General features: G+C 40.7%; 1 protein-coding gene across 1 annotated transcript in view; it reads left to right on the forward strand.

Moving 5' to 3' along the window:
- The first annotated feature begins 6,679 nt into the window (after nt 1–6,679).
- Pcyt1b (phosphate cytidylyltransferase 1B, choline) overlaps nt 6,680–25,931 on the forward strand; it is a 72,481-nt gene continuing 53,229 nt past the window's right edge. Inside the window, exon 1 of the mRNA XM_059250928.1 lies at nt 6,680–6,979. Coding sequence (XP_059106911.1) covers nt 6,863–6,979 — 117 coding nt within the window. The 5' untranslated portion in view covers nt 6,680–6,862. The remainder of the gene's footprint in view (nt 6,980–25,931) is intronic.

Below are 25,931 nucleotides of genomic sequence, written 5' to 3' on the forward strand. Positions count from 1 at the left end.
ATAAATCTGCATAGTTAAACTTTGTGATAAATTGTTAGGAAACTAACAGAAAATTCAACCAACTCAATGGGCATTCAAGGATTTTGAGTGCAGATTTTGCAAGACAGTCACATTGGAAACACATTTAAAAATCTGTTAGTATCAAATCCAAGGATCATAATGACAATCTATTTGTAAATGATTGCATCTAACCTGCCATATGATCTTGATAGCTTGTCAGACTCATTTGTGCCATACTTGGATGACTCCTGGGAAGACCCTCAGGACTCTACATTATGTGATGCAGTATTGGGAAACTGAGTCTGAGCATGGTGTGGCACATCTGTAACCCTAAACCTCAGGAAGTAGAGTCAGGATATTTGTAAGCTAGAAAGGTCATACTTGAACTGCACAGTGTGACCCTGTTTTTTGTTTTTTGTTTTTTGTTTTTTTTTTAAAGAAAGAATAGAAGCCTGGAGGTGTTGGTGCATGCCTTTAATCCCAGGTTGGGAGATGAGGCAGGTGAATCTTTGAGTTCAAGGTCACCCTGGTCTACAGTTCCAGAATGGCCAGGGATACATAGAGAAACCCTGTCAAAAAAAAAAAACACAAATGAACAAAAATAATAGAACTGATTATGGCAGATACTAAGCAAAGAAGACAGTTGTTTAAGTGGATGTAAGGAAATGAAAATGTGATCAAACAATTGGGGGATAATTTGATTACAGTATCAAAAAAATGTTAAAAGCCTTGAAAAGGCAAGTACTCTGACTTAACAATTCTACTTATAAGAAAAATCATTGGAATGGAAAAAAAACAGATTACTATGCATATCATTCACATACTCCAATTCTTTCATGGTTCCCATGATTCCATATAGAATAACATGGTGATACCGAAGGGAGACAGCAGTACACCCATTTAAGGTAAACAATGAAGACTGGCAGGTGAGCATACCAGTTGTAGCTTTGTCTAGATTTGAATCTGGTTGAATTACCTCAGAGGTCCTTCACCCACTTTTGGTAGATTTGATTTTCATTAAAATCGCTGAAACTGTGACTGTGACTAGCAGTTGCAATAAATTGGTGTCTGGCTTCGTACAGTTATCAAAACTACCATTCAATTTTTTTGGGTTAAGGAAACAAAAATTTAATTTCATAGATGCATGAAATTAAGCTATTACATGTAAAAAACTATCAAGAGTTTTACTTATCTACTGTGGTGGTTTGAAAGAAAATTACCCTCAAAGGGAGTGACACTATTAGGAAGTGTGGCCTTGTTCGAGTAGGTGTGGTCTTGTTGGAGGAAGCATGTCACTGTGGAGGGGGGCTTTGAGGTCTCATATATGTTCAAGATACTACCCAGTATCTCAGACCATTTCCTGTTGCCTGCAAGATGTAGGACTCTCAGCTACATCTCCAGCACCATGTCTGCCTGCACTCCGCTATGTCCCACCATGACAATAATGGACTGAACCTCTGAACTGTAAGCAAGCCATCCCAATTAAATGTTTTCCTTTATAAGAGTTTCTGTGGTCATGGTGTCTCTTCATAGCACTAGAAACCCTAACTAAGACATCTGCTGACATTCACTGAGTGAATTTAGTATGCAAAAGTTTTACATTTAAAATATGCTCAAATCCAAGTGGGGAATTTTTACCCATTTTTGTATATAGTATTATGTGTTTCAGTCATGTTAGACTCAAATCCCATGAGGGAGGGACCAAAATTTACACAGCTTCCTGAGTGTGATGGCGGCAGCACTTGGAATTTTGATTAAACTGCACTACATGTGTGATTATTACTTGTAAACAGATGATTAGATATTAATTAGACAATAAGTGATTGTAAAGCACTTAGAATATAAAAGTGTTTATAAATACCACCAAGTGATAACAACAATAATTCTTTACTGACTACACAGCTGCTAATGTCAGTAAGAATGATTTTTTACAGCTAATAGCAACTCTAATTTCTGCCCCAAATCCCTGTTATATCTGGCTTACAATAGAAAGAAAATATATACCATACTTCTACTGAGTTTAACCATCAGTATTTAGATAAATGCATTGTATTTTAAGGAAAAAATTGTATTTCTTTTCAAGACTTTCTCAAAAACAGGTACAGCCACTATGCTCCGCTGTTTGTCCCCTTTGGTGCCAAGAACTTGAAGTGTCAAATATTTGTTTTTTGGGGTTTTTTTTAGTTTTTAATTATTTATTTATGTGGTATGGGGGGGCACACATGTGTATCTGTCACTCACACGCCACAGCATGTGTGTGGAAGTCAGAGGACCACTTATGGGAGTTAGTTCTTTCCTTGCACCTTCTGGGATCCATGGACCAAACTCAGGTTATCAGGCTAGGCAACGCCTTTCCCTATTGCGCCAGCTGGCCAGCCTGTTTATTTTAGATAGAAGATGTTAGATGAGAATTAGTTAGCCACACTTTCATTATACAGTATATTGATGTTTTGGGTTTATGCAGTTGCCCCTTAGTGCCACAAAACCGTGCTCAGAAACAGTATATTTTGGTCAAATGAGTGAAGGCTAACTTTTTCTTGGTTACTATAGAAGTTGAAAAAAGAAAAAAAATACATTTTTAAGAACAAAACAAAGCACTTTAATTCTATATTCTCGAACTTTTTTCTTTTCAAAAAAATAAGTTTTGAAGTTATGTTATGCCTCTCCCAGTGGTCTTTATGGATCATGGCCTTGTATGAACCTTGTTCTTAACAAAAATGTTTGATTGTTCTATCATAAGTAAACATGAGCACCAACGTAAGTTCAGATCCATGGTTGTACAGATTTGAAATGAACTATATGAATCAAAGTGAAGAGTGCTTCATGTTTCATGACTTCAAGAGAAAAGGAATAAAGGATATAATGGATGACGATATATACCTGAATCACCCAACAGTTTTGTTAACAAAGTAAATCTAGTTATACTGAACAGTGAACCAGTATAGCTTATTGGAAAAGAAAGTTCAACTTTGATTCAAGAAATCTAGACTTTTATCATTTACTATGTAATGCTGGCTAAGTCAACTAATCACTCTGAATCATTGAAATTTTTAAGTATTAAACTTTGTGCTACAATGATATCATCTAATGAGTGAAAGCACTACAAAAGGGTGAGATGCTCTCCATTGTGAAATATGTTTATTACCATAATTTTCCTGGAGTAGATGAAAAGGATTTGTGCATGGGTTTCATTACTTAATATAGTTGGTTTTCTCCAGACTGTCCAGGTTTAGACCTTAACCTTGAGCCACAGAGGGACAACTGGGGATGTGACTCAAATGAAATTCAACAAGAGAGGGAGAGGTTATAGAATCTAGATGTGCCTCAGGGGGAGGGTTCTAAATAACCTGCCCTATGACATTTCCTCTACCTCTACTAATTACAGATAGTAAGCCACACCCTTACTCCTTACTTCACCTTTCTTATTTCTTTGCCCTGAGATCCACATACCTTTCTAGTTGCACATGTGCTAGCCAGTCTTGCCTCACCCCTAGCTCTTGATGCCTTTTAGAATGAGGGTAATGTTCTTTTACCCAATTTCAAGAGTAATGTAGCCACTTATGGTGGCACACGTCTATAATACCAGCTGCAGGGAAAGGGGCTAGAAAAAGCCAAGACTAGGCTGGAATAGCATTAGTAGTCATGGCCCTGGTTATAGAACTGGCTCCCAGGGAAGCTAGAAGCCTGAGCTGCCAGGTTCAAGAACTTAGAATGAGTAAGAGTCTGACATAGGTTACTCAATGAAGATCGGCATCTTGTGTAGAGGCAGCCTTTGGTTTGCTGGGACAAGGAAAGAAGTACAGGAGAGGGGAGAGTATCTTCCCATCTAGAGACAGAAAAGGCTGGGGGTACAAGGCTGTGGTCCAGGCCCTGGGACAAGAGGGCTTCAGGAACCAGCTAGACATCATAACTTAGCTAACTAAGCAAGCAAACTTCCTACCTTGCAGTGAGCCTCCTAGTCTAGAGAAGAAATTCAGGGACCAGTTAAGAACCCTATAGGCAGCTCAGTGACCCAGACTACCCTGGGAGTTAGGTGCTTTCCAGTGTGAACATGTGACTGTAGCCCAATGTTTACAAACTTTAGCATATGTTACAATACCTATTAAACCAGGGGTTTCTCTTAAAAACCCAGATTCCCAGCCTCCACTACCTCAGTTTCTCATTCAGCAGGTCTCAGATGGGTGAGACTGTCTGACAAGTTACCAGGATTTTTGCTGCTGCTTTTCAGGACATAACAGTTTGAGAACCATTTCCCTAAGGCAAAATAAAATAAAATAAAGTAAAATAAAATAAAAATATAAAATAAAATAAAAAAAATCCAGATGGAAAATGTCAAGAGTAAGAATGACAATGGCACTCTCACATCATCCACCATAGGAGGAAAGGAGCTTTTAAATAAGAAGAAAAGTGTAAAAGCCTAAGTGAAGCTCAGGGGTTTCAGAATGACTATTCTAACCATATAGAAAAAGTTCATTGAGATGTATAGAGTTTGGGACTGTTTGAGTGGCTACCTTAATCTAGTTGTATGATGTTTTCATTTGTGAGTTCACTACAATAAAGTGATTTTTTATTTTAAAATATAGTGCAGGGTTTGCTTCTTACACACTGATCACCTCAGTAGAGCAAAACCTGTAGCTTGAGGTGTTTTGGGTTTCTAGAAAGGCAGGTAGAATAGGAAGGAAAGGACCCCTCTTGAGATGACCCAATAGTTGCTGGGATTTTTGCATTACTAGAGTTGTCTTTCACTCAAAGATATTTTTAGTTATGTGTGTGTACACGTGTCTGTGGAGGAGGTAGGTGTGTATGTATGTGAATATTGGTGCTTGGGGAGGTCAGAGGCATTGTATCTCCCTGGAACTTGACTTACAGGCAGCGGTGAGGTGTCCAATAATGGTACTAGCAATTGAACTCAGGTCCTCTGCAAAAGCAGCAGTATCTCCTCTTAACCACTGAGCCATCTTTCTAGTCCCTAAGTTCTCTTAAGCATAGGTAATACACTGTCAAGTGATGTCGTCCTGACTTAAATGGCCAGGTTTTTGTTTTTTGGTTTGGTTTGGTTTTTTGAGACAGTGTTTCCCTGTGTAGCACATCTGCAGACCAGGCTGGCCTCAAACTCAAGAGATCCACCTGCTTCTGCCTCTAGAGTGCTGGGTATTTTTATTCCATCCTTTGAAGTACTGTTTCTCAAATTATGGTCTCTGTACCTGTGGCATTAGAATTACCTAGAAGCTCATTAAAAATGCAAATACAGGCCCCATCTCAAACTTACAAAGTTTGGTTTTGGATTTGTCATGGAACTAATAATTTTCATTTCTAAAACATTCCCTGGCAGTGATTCTGATGTTATTACTGCTGGTCTGGGACCACACTTGGATAAAAACCATGGTTAGAGACAAAAATGAAAGATTTAGAAGCACAAGATTTGTCTTAAGTGACTTCTTCCTTAGTTCCTTTCTGCTATACCTGCTGCATCTCTGCTCCCCACCCTACATTCTTCAAATGTCGGCTCCATTGCTTATGAACTTTGAGACCCTAAGCAATTACTCTAAGTTGCAATTTTCTCACTTATAAAGTGGGGATAATAATAGGATCTGCTTTGGGTTCTTATGAAGATTAAGGAAGATCTAAGTACAGTACTTGGCACTGCATCTGTGCTTAATAAATACTAGTGATTTTATTTCTTACTAATATTAGACATGGCCTTTCACTAGAACAAATACCTCTGCAAGTTCTTTCCTTTGAGCGTGTGTCTTCAGAATGCTCCTCTTAAACTGATGTTCCAGGACAATGTAAACACTAAGACACATCATTCTGTGTTTTTTCTCGGATTGCCATAAGCACTTGGACGAGAGCAGGGTGCTTAGGAGAAGGGACTTGGAACTGATAAAATGAGAGTATAGGTCCTATACTGTAGGAAGGAATATCGGGATGCTAGATAAGAGTACTGAAGAACAATTGACGGTAAGACTGAGAGGGAACGACTGGCTGAGGGAGGAAGAGAGGGCAGGCAGACCTGGCAGGAAGGCTGGCAAAGACAACCTACCGCCTTCAAAGTTCCTCTTGTAGCAGCCCCAGGGATAGACTCCAGGGTTACAACAGGCCTTAGGCATCTGCCAGCATTCCTGTTTTATGCCGTCCAGAGGGTGAACACTCAGGGGCCCTCAGTGAATTCCCCAAGAAGCTCTCGGAGGCAGCGGGCAGTTGGCCCAGTGGTTTGGGGCTTTAAAGTGGCTCTGTCTTCAGAGTGACTCTTATTTAGCAAATATTCCGACTACAACTGCATCATACACTCATGCCAGAGACACGGTCCTTTATAGCTATGCTCTTTAGCGAGGCGTCTGGGGCACCTCAGGAAACAGCTTTATCTTATCTAGGAAGTGCAGGGAGTCCTTACCAGGCACGGACAGAGACCTTCAGAAGTGAATTAAATACAAAAAACAAAAACAGCAAGTTCAGGCCCCGTGGGTACAGCAGGCCAGCCAATGGGCCCCGGCCGCTCCCAGGTGGAGTGGTACTATGATGACAGTAACCAACCAGCGCGCTCCATGCAAATGAGGATACTGTATCCGCACCAGACGCTCCAGTGCTGTCTGGTTGTTATAGTGATAAACTGAGGCCCTGCCTCTGGGCTTCTCTGAGAAAGGGGTGGTGTGTGTGTGTGTGTGTGTGTGTGTGTGTGTGTGTGTGTGTGTGTGTGTGTGTGTTGGGGGGGTAACCTTTTTACTTCCCCCCAGGGAAGACAAAAAGAAGGGAAGAAGAAGGGGGATGGGTAGGGAAGAGAAAAATACGTGACAAAGAAAACATTCTCTGCCTGGGAGGAGACTCCCAGAGGGTGTAGAGCCGGAGGGAGCATTCACTGGCCATGCCAGTACTTACCACTGATGCTGAGTCAGAAACAGGTATCCCAAAATCCCTTTCCAATGAGCCTCCCTCAGAAACCATGGAGGAAATAGAGCACACATGCCCACAGCCTCGACTGGTAAGTAAAGACAAAGGATGGAAATGTATGCGTGGCTATGGCACAAAAGAGTTCCTTCTGTGCCCGCAGTCAGCGAGGAAAAAACGATGCTGACAGGATTTTCATGTAAATGAGAACGGAGCGGCAGCCTAATCCTTCTCAGCTGTTTATACTTAGCTCCGATACCGGACACAGTTCTCAGCTTACAAAGCATTATTGTATTGGTCGGGTAGGAAACGGGCTTCTCGGGATATGGTGCGGTTTTTTTGTGCTTTGGGAGGAGAAAGAATGATCTTTTCCCCCCTTTTAGGCGTATTGTCATCTAGAGGTGAAAATCCTACAGTACAGTTTTTAAAATGGTTTTCTTCTTCACAAACCTTGGACTGCTTCCCCGGTGAAGTTCTAAATTCTAGCTCGGGAATGATCTGTCCTCCTCAACTGTTTTCTTTCTTTCCTTTTCTTTTCCTTTCTTTTCTTTTCTTTCTTTCTTTCTATATATCTAATGTCTGTTTTGGAAAAAACGAAAACGACATAGAAGCAAAACTCCCCCACTCCTTTGATATTTTCAAAATAAATAAATGGTCCCTCGAGGATGCATATAGAAATAATGCGCATTTAAAATGAAACGTGAACCTTTTCGGAGGGTACTGGAGGTTTCTAGTCAAGCAATGGCTACATTTATTTAGAATGGGGACGCATGCCTTTAAAAATGAGAGTATGGAAACAGGGTACTCGAGCTTCCTTCTCAGAAACTGCAGCTCCATCGATCAGCTTCTCTGCCACTGGTTCTGATCCCTTAGATAAATGGGGAAGTTTCTTCTCAAACACTTCAACAAAGTAGCCTCAAGGAATTAAAAACATGTCAAATGGGTTGTGGGTTTCCTGTGGCTTGAAGTCCTATAGAACTTGGGGAAACTGCTCTTTGAACCCCCAAATCCAAGACACACACTGGAGGGATCCTTTTTTCAGTGATTCTCCCAAGTTAAAACGTAAAATGTTTTGATTGGCTGTGGAGTTTGACACTAGAGAGACTTTTTTTTTAAAGAATTTTTTTTGGTGTAGAATTTTCTGTGAGCCCCCACAGAACTTGGACTTACAGATTTCAATGCTAACGTATTATGGAAGTGTTATTTCTTAATAAGGGTTTGAGGGCAGGCTTGGATCAACTTTCTGAAATCAGAAAAACAGGGGAAGTTATATTAGAGCAGTTTCTATGTCTTGAAGCATGCTTTTAGGGTAATTTAGGATTAACTGCTTCTTAGCCCTTTATCCAGTGACTGGATGGCATACCTCATGCAGCGTCTTATATCAGTACATTGTTCTGATAAGTTGGTTACTAAAGTGGCTACCCCCTCTGAACCACTAAACAGTTCAAGCTTTCGCAGTGGGAAAAAAGTTGACCACTAAAGGTGTGTTACAAAATCTCCCACAATATATATTTTTAAGTAAATGCAATACAAAAACTTGAAACCATGTATGTTTGGATAAAGAGAGGGCACCGGAGAGAAAGGCGTGATCCAGCACCAGTTTTTATTACTTCTTTTCATCTTTTCTCTTTCATCTTTTAGCTACTCTGCTCCCTGGTTTGCTGGCCTGAGAGAGGTGTGCACAGATAATCAAGTTCAGGTGGCCTTTTCACTTTCACTTTTGACAGCTCCTCTCAGGTGCCACACTGTCACCTTCCACCCATTTTCAGAAATAAGGACTTGAGAGAATGCCTTCAGAGAATATAAGTAACTTCCCTTTGCCACGTTGAAGGGTCACAGCTGGGCACTAAGCCCAGAACAATATACCTGAAAAGTCCAAGCTCATTCCTGTGGAACATATTCTTCAAGGGAGATATAGTCTCTTCTGTCTTTTTGGAGGGGGTGGGTGATACAAGCACATCAGAGGTATGAGAGGTATGTCCCAAAACTGAACTGTTGAAATAATTGTTTTGATCTACTTTGATAAAAAGGTTCCATGGGCTGCTGAAATTGGCAGTTTACATACTGGCTTAAACTAAATTTTAATGAAGATTCTTTCTTCTTAGGAGCAAACTTTGATCACTGTGGAGTTGGTTATGTTCTAAATTTTTATTTAATTATCACAGCTAAATTTTCTTTGCCTGGGATTTTACTTCGGTAACTAAGGCACATGCTAACTACTTAATGAAGTTTTTTGAAGAGGAGCAGCACAATGAAATGGGTTCTTTTTTTTTTCTTTTTTTTTAAAAATATTTATTTATTTATTATGTATACAGAAGAGGGCGCCAGATCTCATTACAGATGGTTGTGAGCCACCATGTGGGTGCTGGGAATTGAACTCAGAACCTCTGGAAGAGCAGTCGGTGCTCTTAACCTCTAAGCCATCTCTCCAGCCCTGAAATGGGTTCTTTAGCTCTTTCTGTTGATCATAAAGCACTGCCAATAATTCCATCATTCCAATGCTATTAAGTCTGTGTTTGTCCACTCACCAAGCTAATCATATGTGGGTCACTAGTGATACAGCCATCTACAGGGTGGGGAGATTGAGTTGCATAAGTAACTTTGGAAAGTTCATGAAGGATTTGAGAGAGGCCTGTTTAGGAATGAAACTCCATACTCAAATTCCATTTCAGATGTCAGGTCCTGTCTTCCAGTCATTGAGGAAGACAGAAGCTGGCATTTCCTGAACAAAAAAGGCTCTAAAGGGATCCATATTTTAAGTGCAAATCTATAATGGTATTTATACTACTGAAGGTGAAATTTTTTCTGAAGGGAAAACATATAGTCTTTCCAGCTGCTTTATTCCGCGTTGCAGAAAAATTCAAAAGGAGAGGACTAAATAGAATAAATTTGCATTGCTGAAGAAATTATAAAAGTAATCACTAAAAATTATTTCACTTTTATGGTAGTTTATATTTTAGGAGTATAACCTTATTACCCTTATTACCATGGTATCCAGTTGGAGATGTTTCTGAGAACTTTTCATTTTATTATATTTACTCTTTACTGGTTTTCTGCTCCGTAATGTTTCCTGCTTAAATATGATGCAACGTGACTCAGAAGCTTGGATGTGAAGAAGAAAATCTGAGTGGCCTTGGGTGATATGATGTAACAACCCTCCTTGGAAACCTAACTCCTGAGGGAGGAGCGCTCCTTTCAAGCATGGACTGTCCTCAAATCTCCCCAGCCCTCTGACTATGCCTGGACAAATCCTCTGGGACCAGCAGGGGCTCCATAAACCCTTCCTAACAAGGACCAGCTGTCCTAAAAGCTGTCTGCTTGAGGATTTAGTTAATGACCTTGGTCAAGTTCTTTTGGGGTACATTCTGTTGTCAGAAGGAAGCTGTAATTCTAGCCTACAATGGTCACTTCCATGAAGATGGATGTGGCCCTGATCAACTTAGAATGCTTTGGAAATTAAAAAAAAAAAGGGGCTGGTTCAATATGCCACGTTAGCAGGAGTTCATTTGGGGTTTTACTTCAACGTGGAGAAGCGCCAAGAGACTGCTGTCTTGCAGAAGGTGCTTTATGTCAGTTGGGATGTAGATACTTCCCCACTGGTACTCAAAAAGATGACTGGATTTCCAGCTCTCAGTGTATTTCCTTTACTAGTATCACCATCTGTTTAGAGCAGCATGCATTTTAAAAGCAAGATGCTTTTAATGTGCTGCATTGGTGCAAATAAATGAACATAAGCTTCCTTGGGTATTTACTGTGGCCAACTGGAATTCTGCCCAAGGTTCTTGTTAGAAGTCTTCCTGCTGATCCCTGTCCAAAGAAAACATCCATTTCTTACCGATTGATAATTGTCAGGTGTATTGCCCATGGAATCAATGAATTTATTCCTCTTACTATTCTTCCAAGCACTCATTTGTCTAATGCTAAACTTCTTATGGGAAAAAAAGCTTAAGTCAAATAAAATATCAGTACTTTGCTTTATTTTGGTGTTTGGGCATATAGAAATCACAAGGATGCATAGCTAATCATTCAGACAGTTGGGGGATTGAAAGCATCCAAACGATACAGGACTTTAGAAAGTAACTGAGAGGAACCTCAGTCTCTTACCAAGCAGATTCACAGCCACTCAAGGGGTGACAACTTCTAAATACAGCAATATGCCAGGTGATGTGGAGAGGACTAAAAGAAGTGACTCCATAGCCCCCACCTTTAAAGATCATTTCCACTTAATAGAACACAGTAGTCTGGTACATGAATGCATGCCAGGATGCTGAAATCCCTTGAGAACATTTTTGTAAGTGTGACTTTAATATATTGGGCTTTCTTTTTAAAAATTTTTTTAAAATGTATTTATTTATTTATTTATTTATTTATTTATTTATTTATTTATTCATTCATTCATTCATTCATTCATTTATTTATTTATTTATTTATTTATTTATTGGTTTTTCAAGACAGGATTTCTCTGTGTAGTTTTGGTGCTTGTCCTGGATCTCTCTCTGTAGACCAGGCTGGCCTTGAACTTACAGAGATCCATCTGGCTCTGCCTCCCGAGTGCTGGGACTAAAGGCATGCGCCACCTCCGCCTGGCTTTTAAATTTTTCAAAGATTTATTTGTTTATTATGTATACAGTGTTCTACCTGCATGTGTCCCTGCAGGCCAGAAGAGGGCACCAGATCTCATTACAGATGGTTGTGAGTCACCACGTGGTTGCTGGAAATTGACTTCAGGCCCTCTGGAGAGCAGCCGGTGCTGTTAACCTTTGGGTTTTCTTAAAGGCCATATTTTATCCATTGAGCAGTACTTCTGAGCAGGGAAGACTCTGTTAACCTTATCCCCAAGTTAAGAAAAGTCCCACCATTTGAGGGAAAGATTCTATTTTCTAAGCCTTAACTATATTTTGAGACAAGAAAAGGATCAGTTTGGAGCTAGGGAAATGACTCAGTTGGTAAAGAGCTTGTCTTACAAACATGAAGTCCTGAGTTTGATACCTAGCACCCATGTAAAAGCTGGGCATGGTAGCACACACCTATAATCCCAGCACTGGGAAAGTGGAGGCAGGAGGATCCCTCAGACTTGCTGGCCAGCCAATCTAGCTGAATTGGTAATTTTCAGGTTCAGTAAGAGACTCTATCTCAAAATATAACATGGAGGGCAATTGAGGAGGTCACCCAGTGTCAATCTCTGGCCTCCATACCTACACATGTGTACCCTTACATGTGCAAACAGATACACACACACACAAGATCAGTCTACTTTTTAGGGTCTCTTAAAGATCTGTTGTAAGCAGCACACTCCAGCCTTTAGAGCAGTGCTATCCAATGGAAATACAGTTTAAGTCATATATGTAATTTAAAGTTATCCAGCAGCCTCAGTTTAAAAAGGGAAAACAATTGTAACAATGTACCTTACTATTTAATGTCATATCATGACAATTATGTCAACATGTCAGCCATATAAAACTATTGTTTAATATATTTGTGTGCATGTGGTATGTGTATACATGATTGTGTGTGAGGGTGCATGAGATGGCACATATGGTTACAGATATGTGCCACCATATCAAGCATTCATATGGGTTCTGGGATCTGAACTCAGACCATCAGGCTTGGGTGACAAGTACTCTTACCCACTGAGCCTTTTTCTACTGTTTTATTCATACAAAGTCTAAAATCCAGTACATATATTACACTTAAAATACATCTCAATTCACAATAAAGTTTCAAGTGCTCAGTAGCCATATATGTCTTTCAAGGAAACTCAGACACCTTTTTGCCTAGGCCAGTTCATGATGAGATCTGAGGATTCACAATATAAGGTTGGGACTATAGCTCAATGATAGACCACTTGCCACCTAGCATCCATGAGGACCTAGGTCTAAAGCCCAGTACTGCCAAAAAAGAGGAATCTTCACTGTTTAATGCACATATACATACAGGTAGTCATAACAAGCATTGAACACCACCTCCAATTTTGTACTCTTGTATTTTCAATGTTAATCTATTCTGTTTCAGTTAGTAGGCTATTGCAGTAATCTAGATGTGAGTTAATGAGTTTGAGGTTATGGGGTAAGTGGGGAAAGAAACCTGGACAGAATTGGGAGATATTAAAGAGACAAATGCATCAGGATTTGATAATTTAGTCTGAGAGTTGGCAGGGTCAAGGAAGACTAGTTTTCCTAGCTCCACTAAGCGGGTGCCATCACTGCAAGTGAGCATCAAGAAGGAAGAGTGTGTGGGTGATGTGGAAGACACCATGGGGATTTCCATTTGCTATTATCTAGTTAGTGTTTGTGGAACTCAGGGGAGACTTTTCAACTGATGGTAGAGATTGTAGAAACAGCACAGAAGAGAGAGACATCGAATTGATGACAGTGAAAGTGGGTCACCTTCTGGATATAGAAGGAAGTGGATTGAAATAATTATCAGGAAAGATGCCTCAGGATAACACTAATGGTGGGTGACTCATTCCTGTAATACTAGCACTTGGAGCCTAGGTGGTGGCCTGGCTAGATTTATGCCAACTCAACACAAGCTAGAGTCATTTGGGGAGAGGGACTCTCAGTTGAGAAATACCTTGGATTTGCCTTGGACTAGGCATGCCTTTATATCTCAGCCCTTGAGAAACAGAAAAAGGTGAATTTCTGTGAGTTCAAGGCCAACCTGGTCTACATTAGCAAGTTACAGGACAGCCAGGGTTATAGAGAGACACGTCTCAAAAACAAAACAAAAACAAAACAAAACCAAACAAACAAAAAACCACGGATTTGCCTATAGGCAAGTCTGTAGTGCATTTTCTTGATTGATGATTGATATGGGAGGGTTATGGCTCACTGTGGGTGGTGATACCCCTGAGCTGGCAGTTCTCTGTTGTCTAAGAAAGCAGGCTAAGCAAGCCAGTAAGCAGCATTCCTCCATGGGCTCTGTATCAATTCCTGCCTCCAGGTTCCTGCCCTGTCTGAGTTCCTGTCCCAACTTCCCTCAGTGCTAGAGTGTGGTGTGAAACTGTAAGCTAAAATAAAGCCTTTCCTCTGCAAATTGCTTTTTGCTCATGGTGTTTTATCACAGCAATAGGAACTCTAATTAAGACAGATGGGAATATTAACAAATGTGAGGCTAGCCTGTACTATATAGCAAGACTTTGTTTCAAAAACAACAACAAAAACCCCACATAAAATAAACAAATCAGCCAGCCATGGTGGCACACACCTTTAATCCCAACACTCGGGAGGCAGAGACAGGCGGAACTCTGAGTTCGAAGCTAGCCTGCCTGGTTTACAGAGTGAGTTCCAGGATAGCCAAGGATACACAGAGAAACCCTGTCTTGAAAAAAAAAAAAAACCCAGAAACCAGCCAACCAACCAACCAACAACAACAATACAATAACAACAACAAACCCCAAATCTAAGCAAACCCAATCATCAGTCACCCCAAACAATCCTGTGGCAAGGCTAACTCTAGGAATCTGCCTTAGTCAGGGTTACTGTTGCTGCGATGAAACAACCTGACCACAAGCAACTTGGAAAGGAAAGGGTTGATTTGGCTTACACATCCCAAGTGACAGTCTGTTGAGGGAAGCCAAAGCAGGACCCTGGAGTCAGGAGCTGATGCAGAGGCCATGGAGGGGTGCTGCTAACTGGCTTGCTCCTCATGGCTTGCTCAACCTGCTTTCTTATAGAACCCAGAACCACCAGCCAAGGCCCCACCCACAATGGGATGAACCCTTCCCCACAAATCACTAATTAAGAAAACAAACTGGATTGCTTCTCGGCCTTTTGGCTAAGATCAAGTGTAGAAAATGAACTGGGCCCCTCCACATTACTCAATCAAGAAAATACCCCACAGACTTGCCCACAGACCAATCTTCTGGAGGCATTTTCTCAATTTAAGTTCCTTCCTCTCAGATGACTCTAGCTTGTGTCAAGCTGACATAAAACTAACCAGCACAGAATCCATGTACACTAAACCATCCCAGTGTGTTCTTGGGAAGGAGAACAGAAGAGCTGCAATTAAATCTATTAGAATATTTCTAATTCTTGCCCGTCTGTACATGAAATTTGGCTAAATTAATCTATTTTTATCCTTAAATCTTCCCAGGACAGAATCCCAAGGAAGACATTTAAAGAGCCAACAGAGGAAGGTTTATGGAAAGGAAAGAGAAATATATTTCTTAAATGACTTGAGAGATCAGGGTACCAAGGGGAGGGTAAGTTCCCCGCGAGAACATCCAGCGTCAGCAGAGAGATCAAATGAGGTGAAAAGAGAGAAGGAAGAATTTCCTGCTGGATTTAGGAAATGGTCAGCGGTTATGTTTTGGTAAAGCTGTGTGAGTAGAGGTCAGCTAGCAGGCATCAGGCTAAGGACACTTTAGAGGAAGTAGATGCTGAACTAAGAGTTAAGAAAGCAAACAGAATCTGTAGTGCCCGGAGGTGGGAAAGCAGCATTTAGAATCAAGGGAGACTAGCTTGCCCCTTCTTTCTTCTTCCCTTCACTCCTTCCATCTGTCTTTCTTTTCTTCTGGTTTTCTTTCCTTCCATTCATCCAAGATGCTAACGCTTTTGGTTGACTCATTCTTTTAAGATGACAGAACTTGTACTTGAATGTAAATAGGGAAGGGCCAGTGGGAGAGGGAGTAGGTAGAGGTGAAGGTGGCCGAGAGAACCGAAGGATGAAACTCCCCTTGAGGCTAAAGAGGTTGGGCACCCGTGCAATACAGAAACATTGGCTTCAGGCAGGAAAAGGGAGAACACTAGAAAGGAATGTTTGCATTCAATTAACGTATGAGAAAGGCTAGTGAAAGTTTAAGGTCCCTCTTATCTGATAGCTTCTGCAAAGGGAGAGGGAAAGTTAAAGTGGCTTGGTTCTGGCAGATGCAAAAGTATCAGTCTGTGGTTTCTGGGATGCTGGGTCCTGTCACAGAGTGTTTTTCAGAGATTGTCAGACCGGGAGTAGGGACAGGTAGAAATGCCTGGAGAGAGGTCATTTGGTAAAATACTTACCACACAAGCATGTGGATCTGAGTTTGATCCAGAACTTGGGCACAGCAGCACAAGCCTGTGATCCCAGCTCTGTGGAGTGAGATGAGGCTCTCTGGGGCTGTCCTTCCAATCTAGCCAATGAAACAAGCTCTAAGTTCAGAGAGAGACACTCTGTCTCAAAACCAGTCCAAACCAAATCAAACCAACCAACCAAACAAACAAGCAAAAAGGAGAGAATAATTAAGTAGGACACCCGAAATCAACCTTTGACTTACACACACACACACACACACACACACACACGCACGCACGCACGCACGCACGCACGCACGCACGCACGCACGCACGCAACGCATGCCTACAAATCGAGAGACAGAGACAGAAAGATGAGGGGAAAGGTATGTTGGTTCTTGATAAGACAGAATGATGAGAGCAAACCTGGTCCTTTGTGGCCTCCAGAGCTCTACATCAACTGCCAACAAGACGAACCTAGGCTTAGCCTGAGGGAACTGGACTGGCCCACAGTGAAAGGGTTGGGAGTTGGTGAAGCTGAAACCTAGTCTCCACTCACTGAAGCCCGCTGTGTCATTCAGTCCCAGTTTTGTCTTGAAATTATTGTGTGGACCTAAGCAACTCACTTTTCTTCTATACTCCAACTCTAGCACCCTAAATGAGTCAACTAGGTGATGGTTGACCATGGAGTGTGAGCCACTGTGGTATGTCTGTTGGACTTGCTGCTCCAGTCCAAAGTCAGGTCTCTGCCACTCCTTGCTTCTCTTTCATTTTATCCATTTGGGCCAAGATAGGTTGAATGATCTTACGGTAAGACACACCGGCTAAATACTTGTAAGAAATGTTCACAAAGTACTTCGAAATTTTACATGAATCTTGTACAAACCACTTCTGACTTCGGCTTTTTGTCTCGGTTGCCTCCTCAAAAGATTAACTGTATTCCAAATTGTATTTGTTATATTCTAGTCATTGTTTAAAGAAAGCTATGTTGAATCTTCTCTTCATGTGAACAATAGCCTCCTAATTTACCTGTTTCATAATACTGAAGTTTGAAACATTGGCTTTCTTCAAGGCTTGGCAGTAGCACATTGAATTAGAGGAGTTTTCTTAACAGAGGCTGTCCATCTAAGTTCAGTGCTTGGGTTTAAAACCTAGCAGCAGTGGGAAAAGCAATAGTCTTGAAGCTCCTGTGTCTTTAGCTAATGCCTGAGCAAAGCTTCTCAGTGACTCTTAGGGAAATAAACCTAGAAAAAGAATTCTTCTATCTGATCACAGGGGGCAGGAAGAAAAAGAGAAAAGAAGGAAAGTGGGAATGAACTAAGGCAATGCAAGCCCATTTTCTTCCAATAATCTCCCAGGTAACAGCATCTACCTTGCTAGGGTCTGATTACCCGTTGCTGGCCTCAGACCATAGTATTATTGTTTTAACATTCCTACCTTCCTCTTTATCCCAGCATGAACTGGGTTAGAAGGGAGGCTAGAGAAGCTGACCCTGCTTGGGGAAAGACAGTTTAGCACTCAATGATATTGAAGGCGGACTTGAAAACACAGTGATTAGAAAATAAAGCAGTGAGCCCTGGTAGTGTAAGCCTGTGTAATAATGTGCAGGGCCACACAAGGCTAGCCTATTGAGCAGGATTCATTTTCATATAATCTCCTCCCTCCAGCCAAAGTCTTTGACTTGGTGTTTTTGTTTTCCACTCCGTAATTCATGCATGCTGAACCTGACATCAGTGTAAAAGAACACTGAGGGTTATTTAAATGGGCATTTAAGAAAAATAACAACAGCAATAATAGGTTAATAGAAAGATCATGAATGATGTGTAGAGCTTATTGCCAAATGAATGATGTTGAAAGCCCATTCCTAGGACACATAGGTTTCTATGCTTCATCTCTAGTTTGCCTAATAGTGATTGTAGGCACAGTCACATAATAATAAATTGTATTGTAGCTCCAAATTGTTTAGTTATAAGGTAATTGTTCTATCCTGGTTCCAGGCTGGAGGTCTTACTCATTTTTCTCTGTAGGTGATGGAGAAATGGTACAGCCATTCATAGTCACACTGTATTGGGCACTGTGTTGAATGCCCTATATGTGTTAAATACATTTAAACAGGCCACAGACTCATGAAATAAGAACTATTATTCCCTACATTATAAGAAAATCAAGAAAAAAATCCCGAACACCAGATACTAACTGATTAAGCAGAGATTTCAAATTAGCTCTGTCTCACTTCTCAACTACATACGACCTCAAACCAGTGAGCTACGAGTTACCTGCGCAAGCCCCCAGGGAATTCAGAAACAGTATGTGTGTGGACGGAGTTTGAGGAATGCTGTATTTAGCCCTCTCATGGCACATTTTTAATTTTCAGGACTGGGGCTGAGAAACAAATCTGATAGCTAAACTTTTTGTAGTAAAATTAGAAATTCAAAGTACTATTTTTTACAATGCTGGGGAATAAACTCAGGCCTTTTCATGTTAGGTGTGTGGTCTATCACTGAGCTACAGCCCAGTCTCAAAGGAAATACTTTTGACCCAGTAATTCCTCCACCAAAAAAACTTGTACATATGACACACGCACACATATGTACATATGACCATACACACACACACACACACACACACACACACACACACACACACACACACACAAACAAACACACACAACTCCTTAGTATGTTTTACCCAAATGCTCAGTAGAAGAGGACTAGGTAAATAAGTTCTAGTATATCTATATGACAATGAGAATGAAGAACAGACAACCACCAGCAAGAAAGTAGTTAAGTCTCACAAGCCAGACATGAAGTAATATGTACCACATAGTCTTCTTTCCATAACATACAGAATAAGATAAACAGAGCTCACCAGTGATGTTAGAAGTCAGCATATAGTGGGAGGGTCATGGGATGGATGATAGCAAAGGTCAGTGACTTGATCTGGATGCCCTCTATAGCCAGGTTTTTAGAAGGGAAAACCAAAGAGCTGTTGTTAAGGCTATCTAATCCTTCCTATATCTGTCGATCTCTACAGGAATTCTGGTTAAATTAGTCTTCTTCACCCCCACAGTCTCCCAGGACGGAATCCTGGGAGCAACACTTTGAGGGCTAATAGAGGATGATTCCCATGAAGAAGACAAAATGATATTCCTTATGTAGGCAGGAGATTGGGAGTCCAAGGGCAACACCATTACTTCATTGATAATTCCATTGCTTCCCCATAAAATAATAAATTAGTCTTGGCTAAAGAAGTCATATATTTTGCAGACTGTATCCTCTTTGGAGCATATTTGTCCATTGCTCAGAAAAGCACTTTTATTATTAAAATCCAATCTTGCACATACTTCAAGCTGAGACATGTTAGAAATAGCTGTACTCAATCTGACTGCATAGCAAACCTCCCACACTACATAATTTGTTCTAATGCTTGTTTCTTCCAATCCTCAGCAATGTTTTCTATATGTCTTCTAAACATATTTTCTGACAAAAGAATGCATTTTAGTTTGACATCGGTTTTTTTTTTCCCTCCTACATGTTAGAGTTACTTGTTTTACTGTGGCAGGAAGAAGAGATTTTTTTTCTCTTTTAAACTACAGGAAACTGAAAAAATACTTCTAAATATTTATCATTACATATGACAGTATTTTTAAAGTGTTGGGTTGAGTATCCCATGACTTGAAACATAAAACTTAAAAGAATCATTTGTCGCCGGGCGGTGGTGGCGCACGCCTTTAATCCCAGCACTCGGGAGGCAGAGCCAGGCGGATCTCTGTGAGTTCGAGGCCAGCCTGGGCTACCAAGTGAGTTCCAGGAAAGGCACAAAGCTATACAGAGAAACCCTGTCTCGAAAAACCAAAAAAAAAAAAAAAAAAAAGAATCATTTGTCTTCATGTTCTGAATGCTTCATTTTAGAATACTGTGCTAATTACAATAGATTTATATTGCCTCCATTAGCTGATATTTTGAGGTATGATATATGCTCAAACTGGACCGTCTTGGCATTTCTGATAGTCTTCTGTATAATAATTTTCATTTTAGCTGTCTTCTTGTCAGATGAGATTAAGTCGTCATTGGTTGTGCCTGATCATGTGGCTGATGCAGCACTCACACAGGGAATAAAAGAGTCAGCTCTGTCATTCTGCTTCCCTTTCTTCTTCTCCCTCTTCCTTTTCTGTGGCCCTTTGGTTTTTGTTTGTTTGTTTGTTTGCTTCATTTTGTTTTGTTTTAAGGCAGGGTCTAATGTATCCCAAAGTGACCTCCAACTTGCTATATAGTCAACGATGACCTTGGACTTTGGATCCTCCTGCTTATACCTCTCCAGTCCTGAGATTATAGGCATGTGACACCAAGCCTGGTTTTGTGTGGTGCTGGGGATCAAATTCATGGCTTTGTATATGCAAGGCAAGTACTCTGCCAACTGAGCTACATCCCTAGTCCAAGGTCCGCCATCTTCTTGTTGTTTACCTATGCTGCTATTATTTTTGCTTGCCTATTTTGTTGTAAGAAATGTTTCTTGAAAGATTCATTATTATTTTTAATTATGTGTATGTGTGTTTGTGGAGGATATAGGCACATGAGTGTGGATGCCCTCAGAGGTCAGAGGCATGGGATCCTCCTGGAGTTGGAGATATAGGCAGCTGTGAGCTGCCTGGATGTGGGTACTGGGAAACAAATTCAGGTCCTCTGCAAGAGCAATATGGGCTCTTAACTACAGAGCGATCTCCAGCCCTTCTTATGGGCTCTTAAGTGGAGCCATCTCTTCAGCCCTTCATTGCAGGAAATATTTTAAGCCACTAGCTGCTCTTGTGAGTATCTATCTAGTTAAAATTAGGTAATACAATCCACAAAGGCATTGATCAAAGCCTAGGTGAACTATATATAAATCAGGCCACCCAAGTTGGACTCTCCCTTTAGGACACTGACTTGGTTAGGGTTTCTCTTGATGTGAAGAGACACTATGACCAGGGCAACTCTTATAAAGAAAAACATTTAATTGGGGTTGACTTACAGTTCATAGGTTTAGTCCATTCTCATCATAGTGGGAAGCAAGGCAGCATGTAGGTAGACATGGTGCTAGAGAAGGAGCTGAGAATTCTTACATCTTGGCCTGTAGGTAACAGGAAATGGGTGTTATACTGAGCAAAGCTTGAGCAAAGGAGACCTCAAAGACTGCCCCTGCAGTGACACCCTTCCTCCAACAAGGCCACACCTACTCCAACAAAGACACATTTCCTAAAAATGCTACTCCCTATTAGTTTATGAGGGGCATTTACATTCACACTACCACAGACACCATATATACTTCACCATGACAGGGATGGAGTGCCAGTGTAAATCCATATGTTAATGTAATGCTGCCTTTCTTGAATGATGAGATGAAAAGTAAATCAAAATATAAGCACAAGAGTCACTGTCCACTGCGTTGTGTTCTGCCTTTTACATAAGGAACCAATAGTCTATACATTTCAAATCTTGCCCTTGGGTGCCACTGTAACAGGGGAGATCTGCATTTGTAGACTGTGTGTTTTGTCCCTTAGAGAAATGCTTTTCAGCTGCTTTTTCTTTCTTTGGTTCTGGGGCTCTTCCTGGCATGGGGAGTGCTATGAAGGCAAACCTTCAAAACAAAACTTTCTTCATCTAGGAGCTGTTACTGAGCTTGCAGGGACTGCGACCACATCATGTAACATATCTTTTAAGGTAGCATGGTGCAGGGGACTTCTTCCAGAACTTGCCACCAAGAATGCTGGGATTTTTCTCAATAGCTTTTTTTTTTTCCTTCCTTAAACATAAGAACAATGATACTACCTGGTACCTTTCTTCTCCTTGTTACTGGGACTGCTCAGAGTTAAAGTCGTCTTTGCAGTCCACCTCTCTAAAATGCTGATGACTGCAGCATGCCCTCCTGCACGCTCACACGCTTCCTTTCCTCTCGATCTTATCTTCTGATGTTTAGAGCTAGCGCCCGCACACCAGCACGTGCCACGTAAGCATTCTATCACCGAGCTTCCCTTCCGGCCCTTACCCAGGGTCTCTTAAAAAACTCATCCATATTTCCTTATTTCCCCAAATTAAGCAAGTTTTAAACTCCCAAGTTTGACTCTTTTTAAGCCACTTGAAGATTTGGGGTACAATATAAGAGTACAATATGTGACTGATGCTCATCATAAGCTCCTTAAAGCTCCACTACCTAAGAAAACATAACTTGGAGTAAGGAATTTCTTATCTCCAGGTAAAGATTCTTTTCTTAGTACCAGTGCCTATTAATGCCATGGATCTGAGATCTGTTAACTGTAAGCTGCCCTTCCATTTCAGAGGGTGTCACGTGTGAAACAACAGCCCACACTGATTATAGGGCGAGATTTGTTGGGAGACACTTCCCAATCTTGAACCCATTAAAATATGAGGGAAGGAAACAGACATTTTACAATCAGTGAAATGTGATTTCAGGTTTAGTTCTAGGATTCTTCATGCTATTGAAAGTCACTGGTGTGTGTTCTGAAGGTAGCCACATGGGAGGGCCTTGCAGTTTATAGGTGGCCATTGTTTTTAGAAAGCCCACACACCAGGGCATACATAATACAGTGTCTCACCCCTGATCTCCAGAAGGCAGTGATTACTAGTCTGACTTAGATGCAGGTGCATAGACACTCACTTGGTTTTGTTTTGTTTTTTAATTTGTGTTTTTGTTTTGTTTCTGAGACGAGGTCTTACTCTGTATCCTTGGCTGTCCTGGGACTCTCTATGTAACCCAGGATAGTCTCAAACTCACAGATAAACACCTGCTTCTGCCTCTCCAGCTGGGATTAAAGTCATGCACCATCACATACAACTGGTCTAATTTTTATGTTTTTAAAAACTAAACTATCAAACCCATCTACATTACCCATTGCCTCTTCTCCAATGCCTCCCATATCTCCTTCAATATGTTTCCCTCTTAACTCCATGTGCTTTATTATTTTTGAGCCCATGGAGTCCACTTAGTACTTCCTGTATGGAGATGGGTGTGGGACCATTTATTGGAGCAAGAATAGGCTCTCGGGTGCTGCATCCCTGAAGAAAACTGATTCCTCTTCTCCCAGCAGCCATTAACTGCCAATAGCTCCTCGGGTAGTGGTGGTACTTTGGGACTCCCTCCCTAATCCAGTTCGCTCTTGGACTTTATCTGGCTTGATTTTGTACAGCTCTGTGCATGAATGCACAGTCACTGCATGTCTGTAACTCCAGCAGCCCTCACACGTCCAGATGACTGCAGTGAAGTAGTTGTGTGGAGCTTTTTTCCTTAATGGAGTTCTTACAAGGCAAATCTAAATAAAGTAGCAAATGCATTTTTAAAAGATATTTCAGGTAACTTTTTAACTGTGCTGTATTGTTTTGCTTTTAAACAGCTTCAACCTACTTATTCCCAACAATAGAAAAGTGGGCAAGGACAGGTTATTCTCAGAAGAAAATACAAATGGCTAATAAACATTTGAAAAATGTTCAATCTTTCTTCTAATCAAAATAATGCAAATTGAAACAGCATGATGCCATTTTTGGTCTATAAAATTGACAAAGATAATACTTAATGCCAGTGAGATTGCATTTTTCCTACATTGTAATGTGAGTGTAAATGATTCAGCTTTTGTAGAAGGTAATTTACCAATATATGTTAAAACATTCTTCAAATGTTTATCTTTAAAATGTTTACACCCCTGATCTAAGTAATTCGGCTCCTAGGCATCTATGCAGAGAAAATAATCAGAGGTTCACAATTATGTTTAGAATGTTACTTTAATTATGAAAACATTTAAAAAATTAACCCTCAACAATAGGGAACTATTTATGACTTTTTTAAAGATTTATTTTATTTTTAATTATGTGTATATGTGCATGTCTGTGCATGGGTATGTGCGTGTGTATGCATAAGTGTCCATAGAATCCAGAAGAGGGTATCCAGTTCCCTGCAGCTGGAGCTACAGGCTGTTGTGAATTGCCTGATGTGGGTGCTAGGAACTGAACTTGGGTCTTCTGCCAAGAGCAGTATGAACTTTTAAACACTGAGCCATCTCTCTGGCTCTATTTATGATTTTCCTATTTAGTGTAATATTTTATTGCCTTCCAAATTAGTGGAGGTTGGAAACTATTTAAATGATATGATAAAATACTCATGATGTGTTGGATGAAAACAGGACTTATGCAGTGAAATTCTAAAGGTGTTACTATGTATACATGGCATATCAGAAAGGCTGAAACTAAACCTCAAAAGTATTAGCAACAGTTGACTCTGGAAAACAATCATTGGAGACTTGTTTTCTTCTCTTAACTTTCCCTAGTTTCCTAAAATATACTATGATGATAAGAGACATTTATGACATACTGTTAATATGTGCACTTCCTTCCTGAGTTTAATGTCTATTTATGTCTTTATTAGTAATCACTTTTTCCAACTACCACCCAACAAGTATTTATTAAGGACCTACTCTATGTCAGGTACTGCATTGGGGAGTAGAGCTATAGCAACAAAGATGGCAGACCAAGTCCTTGCTTTCTTGGAGTTTCTGTAATGGTGGCAAAAGACTGGCTACAAATTTAGTGTGTCCTCATTTGCCAATTTGGACCCCTCTTCTACCTGCATTCATGCTTTGAAATGCTACAATGTGAGTTTATTCCAATTGCCTTAAGTATCACTTATATTCAGTCATCTTCCTATTGCCAGCTTAGTCTTCTCTCCCAAACTTCAGACTTGTACATACAAGCCTGACATCCCTACTTGGAGATCTAACAGGAACATCAAAGTGAGGGAGAACAGAACCCCAAATCGCTGCATCCTTCCTACCACAGATTTCCTCTTCTAGTACCTTTCCTATCCAGAGAATGGTAACCCAAGTGGTCCAGCTCTTCTGCCCAGTTATTTTGGAATTATCCTAGCTCCTCATTCTTTCATACATCATATTCAATTTATTCCAAATTTCATTTATCCAAAATCTATGTAAAATTTGATTTCTTATTACCTCTGCTGCAGTGGTTTTGTTTCTACCTCAGATCCCTTAACAGTTTATTTTCAGCATATCTGCTAAGGCTCTGGTAAAGCACAGTCAAAGCCAGATGTGGTGCTGCATGCCTGTAATCCCAGCATAGGAAAAGCTAAGGAAAGACAATCAAGAGTTAAGGCCTCCACCAGAGAAATAGTGAGTTCAAGGCCAGCCTGAGGTACATAAGATCTTGTCTCAAAAAGAGAACAAAAACCAGAGGCTAGACAGACGGCTCACTGGGCAAGAGTGCTTGCTGCACAAGCATGAGAACTTGAGTTTGGATTCCAGCATCCCTGTTTGAAAACAAAAAACAAAAAAACAGATGTAGTCACATGCATGTATATAACCCAGTGCCGTAGTGGGGAGAAATAGGAAGATTACTAGGACTTACTAGCTGCCAGCTTAGATTCCGTTTCAGTGAGAAACTCTGTCTGAAAGAAAAAAGGCAGAGAGCACTAGAGGACACTAGACATCCTCCTCTGGCCTCTGGATACACACACACAGGGATGGACGCACACCCACACCTACACACATACACTCACACACATAGATACCCACACCCCCACACTCCCCCCCCCATACCACATATTTAAACAAAAAGATCAGATCACACTTCTTTCCTGCTGGGAACTGAACCTGAGCTCTTGCCCATCCTAGGCAAATGCTACCATTGAGGTACACCCCAAGCCTCTTCTTACTTCTGTTTGGAGACAAGGTCCCACTAAATGGCCCAGGCTAGCATTGAACTGACTCTGTAGCCCAGGCAGGTCTTGAACTTCAGCCTCCTGAGTCGCTGAGGTTACAGACTTGCCATTTTTCTTTCTGTCTCATTTACTCTTGAGCTCTCTATTGCCTTTCCTCACCTTATTTTTTACGTAGCATGTGATCAGCACTTAACACACTACATATTTTACATTCGTTTTGTTGTTTATCATTACTGTTTAGTGTTATGCAGACAGAACTTATTTTATCTGTTATGGCCTCTAATGTGACCTCAGAATCTACAACAGTACCTAACACACACTAAGTAAGTACTATTCAAGTGGTAT

The sequence above is a fragment of the Peromyscus eremicus genome, chromosome X, assembly GCF_949786415.1.
Source record: "Peromyscus eremicus chromosome X, PerEre_H2_v1, whole genome shotgun sequence".
Lineage (NCBI taxonomy): Eukaryota > Metazoa > Chordata > Mammalia > Rodentia > Cricetidae > Peromyscus > Peromyscus eremicus.